The 15,288-nt window shown below is 37.9% G+C and overlaps 3 protein-coding genes across 7 annotated transcripts in view; 1 reads left to right on the top strand and 2 right to left on the bottom strand.

Moving 5' to 3' along the window:
• LOC108755811 overlaps positions 1-834 on the bottom strand; it is a 10,124-nt gene extending 9,290 nt beyond the window's left edge. For 3 of the 5 annotated variants that reach the window (XM_018499097.1, XM_018499098.1, XM_018499094.1), the window contains exon 1: positions 697-834. The gene's annotated coding sequence lies outside the window, so the exon portion shown is untranslated. The other 2 variants (XM_018499095.1, XM_018499096.1) reach the window with 2 other exon arrangements.
• A 4,647-nt stretch (positions 835-5,481) lies between these two features.
• LOC108755813 (ELAV-like protein 3) overlaps positions 5,482-15,288 on the top strand; it is a 44,756-nt gene continuing 34,949 nt past the window's right edge. Inside the window, exon 1 of the mRNA XM_018499105.1 lies at positions 5,482-5,548. The gene's annotated coding sequence lies outside the window, so the exon portion shown is untranslated. The remainder of the gene's footprint in view (positions 5,549-15,288) is intronic.
• On the bottom strand, positions 6,626-13,735 carry LOC108755816 (cytosolic carboxypeptidase 6). The gene is made up of 7 exons (XM_018499118.1): positions 13,691-13,735; positions 10,025-10,389; positions 8,873-9,306; positions 8,511-8,714; positions 8,138-8,361; positions 7,695-7,890; positions 6,626-7,000 (listed from the first exon to the last, which is right to left on the bottom strand). The coding sequence occupies exons 1-7, from the start codon at positions 13,704-13,706 to the stop codon at positions 6,682-6,684; spliced, it is 1,758 nt and encodes a 585-aa protein (XP_018354620.1). The 5' UTR covers positions 13,707-13,735; the 3' UTR covers positions 6,626-6,681.

The following is a 15,288-nucleotide window of genomic DNA, read 5'->3' on the forward strand; positions in this document are numbered from 1 at the left end:
TACTTAGTTATATATAACATTTCGTTTTAACGTCCATTTGTATCTATTTAAAGAAATACAAGGGATGTCAAGGTAGTCAAATATACACATACGTATATATACACACATACATATGTAGCCAATCTTTGTTGAACACTGCAATGTTCAAAACGACAAATTGCATCAGCATGCACAGGAGACCGAGAGAAACAAAGACCAAAATCCAAACGGAATCTTACCGATCCGTACAACGGATATCACACGCGCCTGAAACCATTGTGGTCCTTGTTAAAGAAACGTGTTATCTCTAGATACGTGCGATATGCGATAAAGGCAACGACGTATATCTCAGGTGTTGTCGCCGAGTAAGAGAACGCGCGTCCGGACTAAGAGGGGTAAATTTAGGCGACGCGCGGCCGCGTGTCCACACTCCGCGCGCACGAGACGCTGGCAGCGGGGATCCTAATCCCAGGTTGGGCGAGGGGCAGGGGGAGGAAGGGGGTGTAACAACGCGAATAACCTTGCCGATTGCGCTATAGAATTTCGCCTGAGTCATAGCTCTGCTCGTGAACGAAGGCCCGTGTGTGACGACGTTACGAAATGCGAGTCATCGATGGGCGACGTGAGCCACGTCGTGATGTGCGGGCGTCCGCGATCGGGAATGCCCGCGCGTTTCATCGAGATGGTAAAAAAAACAATTCAGAATCCACGACGTACCTGCATGCCTCGAGAGATGATTTTACACCCCGGCCTCTTCTACACACCCCACTCAGTAAAAAACATGGCGAGCTACTAAACCGAAGAGGACTCCACACTCCACACACATACATCCATACCTTCGGCTTCGATCACGGAGTTGGAAGTACCGTCAACGCCAACTTCACGCTAGTAACGGTATCCTAACCTAACCTAACCATGACGCAGGTCCAGGAATATAATTCGAGAATCATCGAGAATATGACTCATCGGCATCGCCTTGTGTCGTGATGATTGGTTAAAATTTTGTCTACTTAAGCATTCACATCAAGGTATCGATCATATACATTTTTTTATAGATCATAATCGTGAAAAGTGAAATTTTTTATGTATATATGTATGTATGTATGATTGGTATGATTTATCCAACGACATATATACTTGTACGTAGATCAAGCAAGCATTTTATGAAGCCGGAAATTTATGACCGACGAAGGTCTGTTTGCCTTGTACACTTTACACTTGGCATCTTTGTTTTCTCTCTTTTCAGCGGCAAATATATATCTATCTCATTTTAAGTGTAAAAAGTGTAAATAAGACGAACAGATCTATTAATTTTAAACTGTAGAAGTCGCAATTTAATGTTCTTTATAGGAAACAACTTATGGCTGGCCAATGTGTTTCAATAGATTTTCTCGTTTCAGTTTTTATAGTGAATGTACTAGAAACAATCAATAGTTATTCTATGTAAAATTACATGCATCGATCAACATGATCTATTGGTAATAATAGGAAATACATACTCCACTGTACTTATAGTTTTTAATAGATTTTAATTTCTTGAAAATAAAATTATATTAATTAATTGTAAACAAATACTTTCAAAATTGTTTATTGAATTTCTAAATTATTTAATTGGCATTTAACAAACCGTTTATTTTCAATTTCAATCATTACAAATTGTGTGGAACGCTACATTTTTTTCCATGAAAATGACGTGTAACATTTGCAACAATTCAGTTATAGGTCGATATTCATAGTCAATTTTATATTCAAGACTCTTAAATCTTGAGATGTCATGAACCAATCAGAGAGCCGCATTAGCATTTTAGGGCAAGAGTCTGCGTTGTGGCCATTATGGCGGGTATTTACAGTCATATCTTATATTCAAAACCGTTTTAAGTACAGCTTTAAAAAGTTACGAATCAATTAGAGGGCCGTTTAGCATTTTTAAATATTACTTAGGCTACATTCCAAAACTTCCTCTCTGAGGAAAATTGTACTCGAAATATGTAGTACACGCAACGTATATTATAGCTATAGAGTAAAATCTTCCTCGGAGAAGAAGTTTTGGAATGCAGCCTTAAAACAGTCTTGAAATAAGAACGGACTATGAATATCGTACTATGGGCCGGTTGTTCCACCTTTTGGTAAATTTTACCTGTTGAGTAAGTAGCAAGATTATCCAATCACATGTACGGATTACCAGATTTATCTCACAGGTAAGATTTACTAAAAGATGGAACAATCGGCCCTATGTCTCCTAAAAAGAATGCAGTCAATTTTGGAACATGCACTTGCGAACGCTTATAAATCTTTTCTCGATAAATTTCGGAACGCACAGGTATTTTGAAAGTTCCTATCACTGTTCACAAGCATGCGCGCTGAAAGCTATACGAGCCATCGAAGTTGTCTGTACGCGAATATACAAAACTTTGTATATGTATTGATATAAAGTATTTTGAAACACTAGTTTTTACGATTAAAAAACAAATTATCAAGAGAATAATTGTATTTAGACAAAAAAAATTATTTGAATTAGAATTTCACTTAATTAGCGTGTAAAAAATTTTAATTTATTTCTCGATGTCGCAATAATTTTCACTTTTCACTATATTTCAAACTGAAACTGAAAAAGACTTTTAACTCTTTTATGCAAATATAACATCCTTATAACAATACTAAAAAACATTTTTTAGTGCGCATACACAAAAATCATTTTAATTATACGCTTTATTTAGATGATCAGAAAAGTGCATAATAAAAATAGCATAGCCAATAAAAACATTGTTATAGAATATTTTATTGTTTAATCGATATTGTTTGAAAAACCGATTACAAATTATCGTCATATCACTTTATAAAGATTTAATGGAAATTCTTAGAAGATTTCACAAGATTACGTTAGATGGCAGCATGATGTGTAAATTGAACATTACTATAAAAATATGAATCCCCTTATTTTAGATAAATACTCATCAACGTGCTATTAATAAATAATAATGTCTCATATATTCAATTGAAAAAAGTATACAATATGTAATATATTTTTGCATATATGAGTACGCTAGCAAACGCTGCAATATACATATACGATAAAAAATGTATTGCATGCATTACATATTTATATACAATAAGTATATAAAATATATAATAAATAGCATAATAAAATATCACGTATAATAAAATATATGAATATACGTGAAAATATACGATTTATAAGAAGACAGAGTGACTATTTTTTGTTCAGTTTAACGCACGAAACTCCAATCAGAAAAGGAAGCCAAAGTTCGAGCGTAACATTACAATGACGTATTCCATGAACTGAAATATAATAATAATTTAAAGAGGAAGAGAGATTTATATTTTATCACGAAAATGGAATAATAATAAAATTCCTCAAATTTTTAATTATTTATTTATTTATGAGGTTGAATTTAATTAGCGTGAATAATCTCGCTCATTTTATTAACAGCTCCATGCTAAAAACATGAAGATAGCATTATCTTGCAGTAAATAAGATGATCATCCTGAGGATAACGAAGCTGAAGCTTAGAATTCTTAACACTAGGAAAAGATCCATTAAGAGAAAAACAGTTTTTTTCTTTCCTTTAATGGATATTGTTCTCCCTACCGTTTCCATTTTCCACAGACTTCTTTCTCCGTTTTTTATTTTTATATTTCGATATATAGAAAGAAAATTTATATTATATTTATTTCAGACTCAGACTCTGAATTTTTTTCGATGAATCTGTTCATATATATGTAATAATGTTCATTGGGATTATTTAAAAAACGGGGTACTTTAATTTTAAATCTGAAGAATCAATTCGATAGAATAGACCAATTAATTATCCTTCGCGTTTAATGGCTTTATGTTGGAAATCTTTCAATATGTCATTCAGCGTCTTATATGAAGCGTCTTATATGAAGCGAAAATTATATGTTTCTATTCAGAACAGGAATGGAATAAGGAAATATTGTGATTTATGGTGCGTCCCATTTGCAAAATTTTTACTTTTTAATGCGAAACAAAATTAAAAGCGTCGCGTAAGCGTGATGCGATTAATCGACAATTTCGACAGTAAAATCTCTCGCGGGGGCAATAAAATGTTCAGTTTTGACAAGAAAGAGAACGAAGGAAGCTCAAGTCGGCCGGTTTCTTGGCAACATTTCCGTGGCGGTGGATAAAAGAAATTGCGAAAAAGAGGCGCCGACAATGTATAATCTAATATCGAAGCGTAGATAAAAGCTTGGATTAAAAGCTGGAATTAAATCATTTCGGCCCTAGCGAATCCAGCGCGATATTAATCCACTGGCGCGCGTACACGTCGACTCCGTTGCACAGATCCATCCCCCTCAGGCTTTCTGCACCCCCTCCTGCCCTTCTGTCTTCCCCTCGCCGCCCGTACCGCCCGGGTTCGCGGAGGTTAGTCGCTTCTCCTGGGGAACCGTCCAGAAGAGCTGTGCTGTAGCAATAGGGTGCATGGGGGTTGCAACCCCGCGCACTGAACGAGGGACGAACGAGGAGGCCGGGAGGAAGGGGGGAGGGGGAGGGAGAGGGAAAGCACGGCCGTGTAAGGGCGGTTTCACTGCTGCGCAACCGGCACGACGCAGACGTCAGTCGTTATATACCTGGTTCAACGACCACCGCCCTGCTCTCGTCCAACCCCGAAGTGCCCGGCCCGGCTCGAGGGGGATGCACGGAGCGGCACGGAGGGGAGGAAAACGCACTCACGACGGGGAGGGTGAGAACGGGGGGGGGGGGCGTGCGAGAAACCGAGGATGCAGGGCAAGCGGTGCGGTAGCGACACCGACGGTGGTTGGGCGAGAAGAGGGTTACGAACAAACCGCGCTGGCGTGGCGCGGCGCGGCGGGGAAGGAACGTTGAGAGGATCGTCGGACGGACCGGGGAGGGGTGGGGGGCGGGGGAGGGAGTCTCGCGACTCTCGCGAGCCCGTCGGAGCGGCCCACGGGCCAGTTCCGTCTCGAGCCCAGGGGTAGAAGAGCTACTGGCCGCTTGTCTGCTCCCTTCTTTCGCTATAGTTTCATTTCTTTCCGTTTTAGTTCCTCTTCAGTTCCGATTGATTGACATGTACACGTATAATATATAACCGCAAATATATCGGCACACATATACACACATACACACACACACACGCGCGCATATATATATATATACATATATATGTATGTATATACATAATATAAATACACATATACATACGTACATTCGGAAACGCACACCTTAGTCACGCAGGGACACCGACACTCGCTCTCTCACGCACAACTATCTCACGTACAAGCGTACACCCACACGTATACACGCACACGGTAAATTCGTTTGTTCGTTGTTCGTGATTGAATTCGCAAGCACGATTAGTATACCGACTCTTCCGTCGCCGTTTGTCGTCGTCGTACGTTAAATGCACGGACACACCCGCGCCCAGTCTCCGAGTATCCTTAGGTCCATATCCAGCCAGGTGTAAACGGGCCATCGCGTAGTACCTGCGTCTTCTGTCCATCCAATACGCGCGTGCCTCGAGCGCGGGTTCGTTGAGTTTTAGGAAACGTAATTGTCGCATTCTCTCAGGTACGTGCAATGCCAATCACTGTCGATCGTCGTTGTTGGCGGAGGCGCCACGACCGTTTCCCGAAATGCATCTGGAGCGTATGGTCGATCACCACGTGTGATTGTGTTCGGTGTGCTTGTCAGAGATCAAGAAATGCAGAGTGTTCCCAAGAAATCAGTCTTGTGTATTGATCGATTACGACTATCTCTCCTAATTATAACTTGCCATATTAAATCAGTTTTGAAACAATTATAGAATTTTCCGAATTAAAGAATTATATTGATTAGACACTAACGATGTTTTCCTTTCGTTCCATTCGTCTTTAAATTGAACAACTGACATGAATTATCTGATATGATATTGTATTAAAAGTTTTTTATAATTTAAAATCTAATAATCTTCTAATAATTTTATGTGTGACACTAATTTCATCGTACAGAGTTTACGTAAAGCTCTAGATGCAATTCGGAAATGGTACATTAATAATGTGACAGCATGCTCTATTTGTTTTATTTAATGTTTAATAATTATAATATATTTTTATCATTATTATTAATATATTTATCTTTGAATGTAATAGTTATAATATCATATATGTAATGTTGTGACAACAATATTATAAACAATTATGAGAAATGCAACAAGTATATATATTAAAAGTTGGAAACATGCAATGTGAGATAAAGATTAATTAGAGATTATTTTTCTCTTCGAGGAAAGAAGCGAGAATGATGTGAGAGAATGTAAAATATTGATATTTCAAAGAATGACTATTGCATAATATGAAGAATAATATTGTGCGCATTGATATTATTGAATTATTCGATGTAAAAGAAGCGGAAGTTTCTTAATAACAAACACTAGCATCAACAATTCGCTAAAAGGCAGCATCCGAAATGCATTCTCCGCATATCTTTTCTCGTCGACAAGTCTTCTATTTCCGTCGCCAGAAGTAGTGCGAATCGATGCGATGGTTCATCTGTTCGACCACCTACATTCATGTGAACCAATATTGCTTAATGTTGTCACGAAGGCAATTTCCGTCTCGTATACAGAAAATAATAATATGGCATACCGTGACATTTGATTTTCGCGCCCTTGGAGACGTTGGAGAATCGCGAAGGATCTCTCCTTAACCGAGACGAGACGATCGCTATCTGCGCGACTTGACGACTTTCTTGTATGGGACCGTCGGTTTGTTCTTGTTGGCTGCGAGCTCCAAACCGCCCCGCGTCAGCTGATTGAAATCGATAATGGTGAGCCGCGGCTCGGCGGGTCGCCCCGTCAGGGTCTGCACTCTGTCGAGCGGTGCCCCGGGGCTCCGGAACCTGTAGCTCGGGCTTTTGCACCCGCCGCCGACGCCCGTTCCAGTTTCACTCGCGATTCCGGTTCCGGGCTGTTGTCCCATCCGCGTACTACTCATCGATCGGTAACGAGCGCTCGGGAGCTGCTCAGGTTTCTCCCGGAAGTACCTGACGATTTGACCCGAGATTAGCCGAGTTTAATTTACCTCGGTAAATAACATGCATCGCTCTGTCCTGAATTCTAAACTAATGTTTTACGTTTTCAAGACGTTTTGGCGTCTCTTTAGTTAGGGAACTCTTTAGTTTCAGTTATAGAAGTTATAGAACTCTCTGTTGATCTTATCTTATTTTATTTAACTAGTTGATCCCCACGCGAAAGTTTGCCCATACTCGAGAGAGCGGATTATTGCGATAAATCAATATTGAAATGACATTCTTTCTTCTTAATTTTATCTTTAACCCTCAACTACAGCAACGGATCATATTTGGACAAAGCGAAAATTTTTGGACAATCCCTGTAAGCACACAATATTCCTAGAATGTTATTTGAATATTATTTATCTATTTTAATATTCTAAGAATATTGTGTGTTGTAGAGATTGAACAATCTATACGATTGGTATGATAAAGTTATTATTCTAAATTGTAGGTAAAAAGCTTTGAACCTTCATCTTCCAATCGCGGAAGTTTACTTGCATTTTCTACTTGAAACACGACACTTTAGAACTTAGGTGCAGTTATCTATAATAGTTGAAGGTTAATAAGTAATAAATTAATTCATGTTAAAAGTCTTCATGATAAAAGTCTGGGACATTCAGAGTGATCGATACATCTATATGCGAAAAAAAATGAAAATAATTACTCGTAGATGCTGGCAAGATGCAAGGTTGCCGGAGTTCGGACTGTTCTTGGTCTGGGCTCTCTTGGAAGACGATGTCTCTGCCGAGATTGACGCGCTCGTCTGCTCGATGGCTGATCGGGAAGCCCCGACGGGATAAGCCCAGTGAGCTTGTAATATTCTAAAAAAACGCGTGCCAGATTGCGACCCAGTCTGTAATCTGGATTCGACTCCGATCGTTAAGGGTTCTTTCTCTTGATTGAATCTCAATCTACATTCAAATTTTGACGCATGTATAATTAATGATATCGAAATTCTTAACAAGATTTCAACAATTTTAATTTTGGTATTTACAATATTAATTTTAGCGTGGAGAGAGAGAAAGAGAGAGAGAGAGAGAGAGAGAGAGAGAGAGAGAGAGAGATCTCATATTATAACAGTGTGATTAATATGATCGTGAAGGATACATCCTTCTTCCGTGTACGGCATTATACCCGGTATTCCCTTTTTGTTGTAACCGTACATGGAAACCTCGATACTGTAGCAATTGACATGTTCCTTTAGGATAGAGCATAGATAACGACGGGCAGTTCCGGCTTTGTTGTGATCTTGATTGTACATAGTGTTGCCCAGTTCATAGTCCTCCGCGTGCTGAGCTAGCAATTTCGGTAGGACAATGTGCCTCTCGTACCTGAGAGGCTGGCAGCCATGAGTCAGATTAGGTTACAAGCGCGATTAACGTTAGATTTCTATTCTGTCGCTTCACGATAGAGTAGTTCGGTTCTTTCGGAATTTCGCTTAATGGAATATTTAAAATTATTTGAAATGAATTAGAGTTACCTGTAGACATCTTCGTATGTATTTCCGTAGACGAAGACGCCCGTGGCATTGGTATGAGCGTGTAAATCTAGCACGCAATCCAATGGGGTCTGTGCGTTCTTATCGAGCGACTTTAGCATCGCTCTAGTCGCGAACAAGGTAGGGTGAATCCATTCGGAGATGCAGTTCCAAGATCGATTCAGATCTAATCCCATCACGGTAGATCTTAGCGTGTAAAATGATTGAACATTATTTTTTCGCCTACGATGAGAAGAACATTCGCGGAAACAGCAAACTTATTTATTCGATTTTCAATCCGAGTTTTTATTTGTCACCAGTTTATTATTAAGTACATCTATTAATTTCTTCCCGTTTTTTCTCACCTGTAATTTCCGAGAAAGGCACCATCGGGGTTCAGCATCGGGACTATCTTGAAGATCACGTATTCCCTTAGAACTTGAGCGATAGGATGCGCACTGACTAAGAAATCCATCAAACCCTGACACACGAAGGAGGACGGTGACTCACCGGGGTGAACTCTAGCGAGGACGACGACCACTTTTCTAGGTCGTTCCACGTCTTCGAGGTCGGAAGTTATAGTCACGAGCTCTACATTCCTCTTTTGGATCGACTCAGCCAACGTCTCTCGCTTCGTATACAATAATCTGCTGCACAAGTTGTCGAGATGCACCATGTAACGCGTATACGAGTATGGATACGTTAGAGCGAATTGATAAACATCGTCTTCACGGTCGAACGCAAAAGCGAAGCTTAGTACATAGTGATTTTGATGCTGCGCAGATCTGTAATAGAATACCTGTAACATCGAGAGGAAACGAATCAGCGCTTCTATTACTCTTTAATGAAATTGATAAAAATATAAACAAATTAATAACGCCAGCTATAAAGTAAATATCAAGAGAGACTTTTTTAGTTGCTAGTAAAAAAGTGATTTATGTCAAAATCATATTTTGGTGGAATATATTACATCATTTTGTGACGATATTGATTGATCAAATTTAGCTGTCAGCTATACGTAGGCAACGTGATAATCATCAAACGACTCACGATGCTGATAATTCTAATTTAAAAGACTACTGCTTGATGGAGTAATTGGATATTAGAAGAACCCTGGCATAGTTTTTCTAGATTTAACATGAAGATACTTCTAATAAATTGAAATGTCTGCGTCTCTCAATCATGCGATAGATGCAATTGATTAGATTTGCTAGATTGATGTGCAAACATTTACAAATTGAAATTGCAAATTTAGGATAGTGAATTAAATAATCGGGACAAAATATTTTTCTAAAATTACTCTTTTCTATTAGTTTCTAACAACAAATTTAATAATTTTTACCAAAGAAGAATGTTATTGTTCGTTATTATTCTTCGTTTGAAGCTATAAATATATTTTGGAATAATACACATATAATTAAAAATTCATTAATTACTATAGATAGGTAGGAGATTTAAATCAAAATAGTCATTTTATAGACTTTTCGAAACAGATTATTTCGAAAATAGTCACTCACCTGTTCTCGTGGTATCCTCTGCCATTTCGGTCTAGTACTGCTCTTCACTAACGGCGTCATCCCCTGTCGAAAGAGATTAGCGCTCTTAGAGATGTTTACGATGTTGAAAATCACTCGTTGATCTGCCTTCACGTTGTCTACGGTGAAGTTAAACCACAGGCGTAATCTGGGACCACAAGTGTCAGGTCTAATAAAGAGATCGTATTCGAATTCAGAGATCAAGTCCACTCTGCCGAGATTGCCGGTTTCAAAGGTCGCGTCAAAGCAAATGTGGCCCTTCTTAGCTTTACCGCTGTGGCCAGGTGGTCGCATCACCAATTTGTTTACGTTGCCCAGACCACCCTCGGCATCACTATCTTCACTCTCTGCAAGCAGCGGTCCAATAAAATGATTAAACAAGAAAGATAAATATTTTTTAAATATAACGACGTGCTAGATGTTTACAATCGTGATAATTCTACTCTATAAGAGAGAGAGAAAACAAAAAGATAACGTTGCCAATATTGTTTCACGGTCGATTCGTGATTTTTAAATAATTTGACGAATAGCGATGAAATATTGGTTATTCATGTGAGTCGTCAAGTGGAACGATGAGGGATGTCTGACCGGCGCGCTGATAAAGACTGGTGTGCTCCAAGGGATCTCGTCCCTCGCAAGAGAAGACCATGACTTGTCAAATGACACGGAACGATCTATCGACAAAGCGACATTATCGGGCGCTATCGGTAAACGACTGTGTCTTCTGAACGATCTGACGAGAGAGCAAGCATAGAGCAAACGATCTGACGATTATCGGACGGAAGACAATGAGAGACTGACGGCTTTGTGAAACTGGCTCTACATCGCGGAATACGTGTTACCGCCTACGTGATAAGAACAGAGCCTCGCGATTTTGTTGTACGCTCGTGTCCGCCTTCGTGGAATCTCGCCTGATTCGCAATCTCGCGTGAACGAGTCCGTGGCAAGAGAAATGGGAATCGGCTCGTGGCGAGAATCTCGCGTGGCTGTCAGGCGTCAAAGATCTCGTATGTGCGATCTCTAAACAGTCTGATTTCTCCCTCGCCCACATCGAAATCCAGGCTAAACCGAGAAAACTCGTTTGCGGTCACGAGATCCGAGCTCATTCGGGGCAAGCTCGGAAGTTAACTTTGCTCTCTGATTGATTCGATTCAACAGATGCTGAGATTAGAGTGGAGTGTGATTGAGAGGCCTGACGAAAGTCGTGATAGTTTTGCACGAATTACGGAGTTGACGGTCGAGATATAATAATGCTCAGGTCGTCCCTTATCTGGAGGTCGATTAATCTGTGAGCAATATATATTCTGAGAATCGTCACGCTCACCTATCGCGTATATTTTTCGTTATTTATATATGATTTATCGAATAAAATTTTTGTGAATAAAATTACATTAGACTAAATCTTTTTTATCGTCATTGTATAATTATTTACTAGACATTTATTCATTTTTTTAATCGATTATATTAAAATAATAAAAAAAAGTTATATTATAAAATTCTTTTTCTAATAACAATTCAATTAAATTATTTACACAAACCAAGTGGAAATGGATTTTCCAACAAAAGATGTAAATCAACTATATAAGAATATATATGATTACGTATTATGATTATATTATGATATATGTATGTTGATTATATTATTGTTGGGAGTAAAGGCAATAAAATTATGAAGAATATTTTTATAGTTCGAGAAAAAGATATGTATTTTGTATAAAAATAAAAATTCTAAAAAAATAGATGATAATTCAAGATACTTCAATCATATTGTATAGAAGATAAAATTTTATTAGAACGGTTTTTTATCAAGTTCTTCATGGGAACCCTGCCCTTATCACAATTCATTTGATAGCAATAGGTACAGATCTAAATCCAGATCACTCGATATCTATTTCTATCGTATCCGCTATTCGACGACGCAAATGTCGCATTTTATGGCTCTAAAGACATTATAGACCTCCGCTGTATAGAAGAAAGGTATACTAACTTTACATCAAGATACGTATAGTTGGATCCATCAATGATTCAACGCGCGGAAACAAAAGAGTTGCACTTTGTCTTTTCAAGAAACGTTGAATGTCTTGTCTAGCCATTGTCTATCTATAGTAACACATATGGTATTCGAACTAACGTAAAATATCGATTATTTGTGATATTTTAGAATAAAGTTTAATTTAACTAATGCCTATGATTAACTAAATAGACTAAATTGACTAATATTCTAAGTAATTTAATGCTTTATAAATAAACTTTAATAACTAAATTATATACGTTTATCAATAGTTTATCTGGATCTATTTAATTACATTAATGATTACTGTAACTGCAATTTACATTATAACATATATAATTGAATTAGAATGTTATTTATCGTTGCATTCTTGTATATATTTGCGAGATTAAATGGTACTTTTAATAAATAAATTCTCTATTTTATCTAAAATGTTAAAAATTTTAAATCAATTACTCTGTTTATACAATACTCATTATTTATCCGTTTGATAAACTATCACATGAATTATTTTTTTGTTAACAGTAATGTAACTAAATTTTTTGTAAAAAAATATAATAGAATTTTTTAAATTTTCGGAAGTAAACGACTATTTACACATTTCACTGTGATTACATTGAAGAAATATTGTGAAATTCTTGGAACGGAAAATCGAATAACGACGAGAATGGCGCCCGAAAAGCAATTAAAAGTGAAAAAAATAGAAAGCTTGGAAAACGGCGAAGAAAGGAAAGAATAAGAGAGATCGTGGAATAATATGTATACGTCGGTAAAAACTCACGTTAAATTTTCTACAATTTCTGTTATACGTTTGGGAAAAATAACAACGACCATTTCTTACACTCCGTGCTTTAATTGCTGCCGCAATAATGTTGTTGTGAGGTGGGGAGTTGCAATCAATAAGACGTTGGAAATACTCACAGATTGTTAAATTATTTTACATTACTAAAATACAGCTTACTTCTTGCGACAATAAAAATAACCATTGCAATCGTGAACTTTAATAAATAATTAATCGCAAGAAAGAAAAAGTAATAACTTAAATTTTCTGAATAAGATCAGGCATTATCGTTTTCTCAAAAATATCAGTAATAATCAATAACTAATTTCGAATGATCAATGTCACGAAGTAAAGAAAAATAATCAGAGAAAAACATGCTCTTTTGTACTCGGCGGAAATTGACCTCGAGATACAATTCCACAACACCGTCAAGTCACATGCATACTTTATCAGCAAGTAAAGCGCGTTCAATTAACTAACTTCCATGTTTTCGATTTCGCGTGCGCGAAATGCGGTTCGAAAAAGCCGTCAATTGTTACATCTTTAGAACTACCTCGATCATTCCAGCCAAGTGATTGACAACCTATGTTGGTGTTCGCCTACGTCTCCCGGGTGGAGTTTCGAGCTAGTGCGAGATGGGAAATGTCAGGGTGCAATCAGCAGGCGCGTGATGATCCTCGCGTGACCCCTCGCAAAGTGGATTCGATCGATTTGACGGATCGCGAGCGAGATCCATCGAGAACGTGTGCGGACGCGTGACAGGTCGGCGATAGCGCGTGCAGTCACGAATGAGTCCCGCGAGTCCCGCTTTGAAGGCAACGTATAAAGAGCATGCATGTACTCGTATAATACATACCGGTATCCTCAGACATGACGGCGAGACACGACGGGACTTGTTCCGAACTGGACCATGTGAACAGCGACTTTGCTCACTGGGCGACACCGTCGCCGAGTCCATCCTGGTTTCCTTGGTTTGTTGAATCGATATGCAATACGCGTCTCGAGCAACGCGGTTATCTTGCACCGCAAACTGTTTCAGATAGGTTGGTAGGTGACACGAACTTGTTTACGGATAACTTGTTTAGGAATAAATAAAAATACCTATCTCCGAGGTCTATACTTTGGAACGAATTGAACATTGTGGTGCAATGACCTTTTTCTATTTATAGCGTATGCTGATACGTATATTTCTGAATTCTGTTCATCTATAAAATGAAATTATCTTGTTGCGAATAATTTGAGAGCGCAAACGATCTGAATATCTAAAGGGCGATGTTTTTAATTTACTGTCAGCCTTGTGTTTTAAACGAAAACTGTATTTGACATCCGAGTCTTGTGTAGACTTATCGCGTGACCGTTGTTATCTGATTCTCTATGTAACTATGATGAATTTTTCGAATCGATAACACAACAACTGGAAATTAATTCTCCAAAGTAAGAATCTTAATTTTGGAGATCGGTAAGAAGATTTTGCCCTAGGCGTAGGTGTTCTTTATAGTGTTCAAAGAAGTTGTAGAATTAATTAGATCGTTACTCAACACTGGAAATTAAAATTTTACGTAGCCGTTTGAGAGTTAACGTTTGAGTTAACAGCCAGTCACGTTATTTCCAACGAGATCCCGAGTTTCGTCCATTTTCCCTGTTATTTCACTAGTTGGCGTACTTATGTAATTCCTCGAAAGAAGAAACGAGCGAAAAGGATGGATACGTAATTGTATCGCACTCTCGTAAAAAAACATGATACATTTGAAATTTTTTGAATTTCGTATTACGTTCTGAATATATCAGGCTTCAATATCGGAAAAAAAGCGATATACATAGTTGAATTGAAATAGAAAATAGAAAAGAATTGAAAATGAGAGAAATGATACAAATCGAAATAGGAGTAATTTTTAGTGATTTTTATAATATAACATTATTAACAAATTAATATCTACATTATTTTTAAAACTTGAAATTTGAAATAAGCAATTTGTGATTAGTTCTATTTGACGTATATTTAATTTACTGTCTTAATTTTAAAATACAATTTCCTTTTCTCTCTCCTAAATAATTTATTTAACACTTTTTTACTTGCGTCACTTTTCTTGCGAAGAAGTGATCTCTGAAATACGTATGCAGTCTTATTCTTAGATCCGCGCAATGCTTAATGTATCCTATAAACGCGCTTGCAATATGGCCGATAAGGTGTGCGATGATATCTACCCTCGGCTAAATTGCGCTTTAGAATGATAACTTGAGATTGAAGAAAAGGGAGGGACAAGGAAGACGTGGGTGGACGAGTTGTCTCAAGACGGCGTTTCCACAATTTTCACGAGCAAAATGATGACTTGGCCACTTATCTTTTTGTCATCGCCTTATAATGAATTTTAAGATCGATAGGGTAAATGAATTGAGACGACTCTAAAAGCGAGTTCTCTAAAATTTTTAGAATAAAAGCTCATTCTGAAAAAT

The sequence above is a fragment of the Trachymyrmex septentrionalis genome, unplaced genomic scaffold (genome assembly GCF_001594115.1).
Source record: "Trachymyrmex septentrionalis isolate Tsep2-gDNA-1 unplaced genomic scaffold, Tsep1.0 scaffold9, whole genome shotgun sequence".
Lineage (NCBI taxonomy): Eukaryota > Metazoa > Arthropoda > Insecta > Hymenoptera > Formicidae > Trachymyrmex > Trachymyrmex septentrionalis.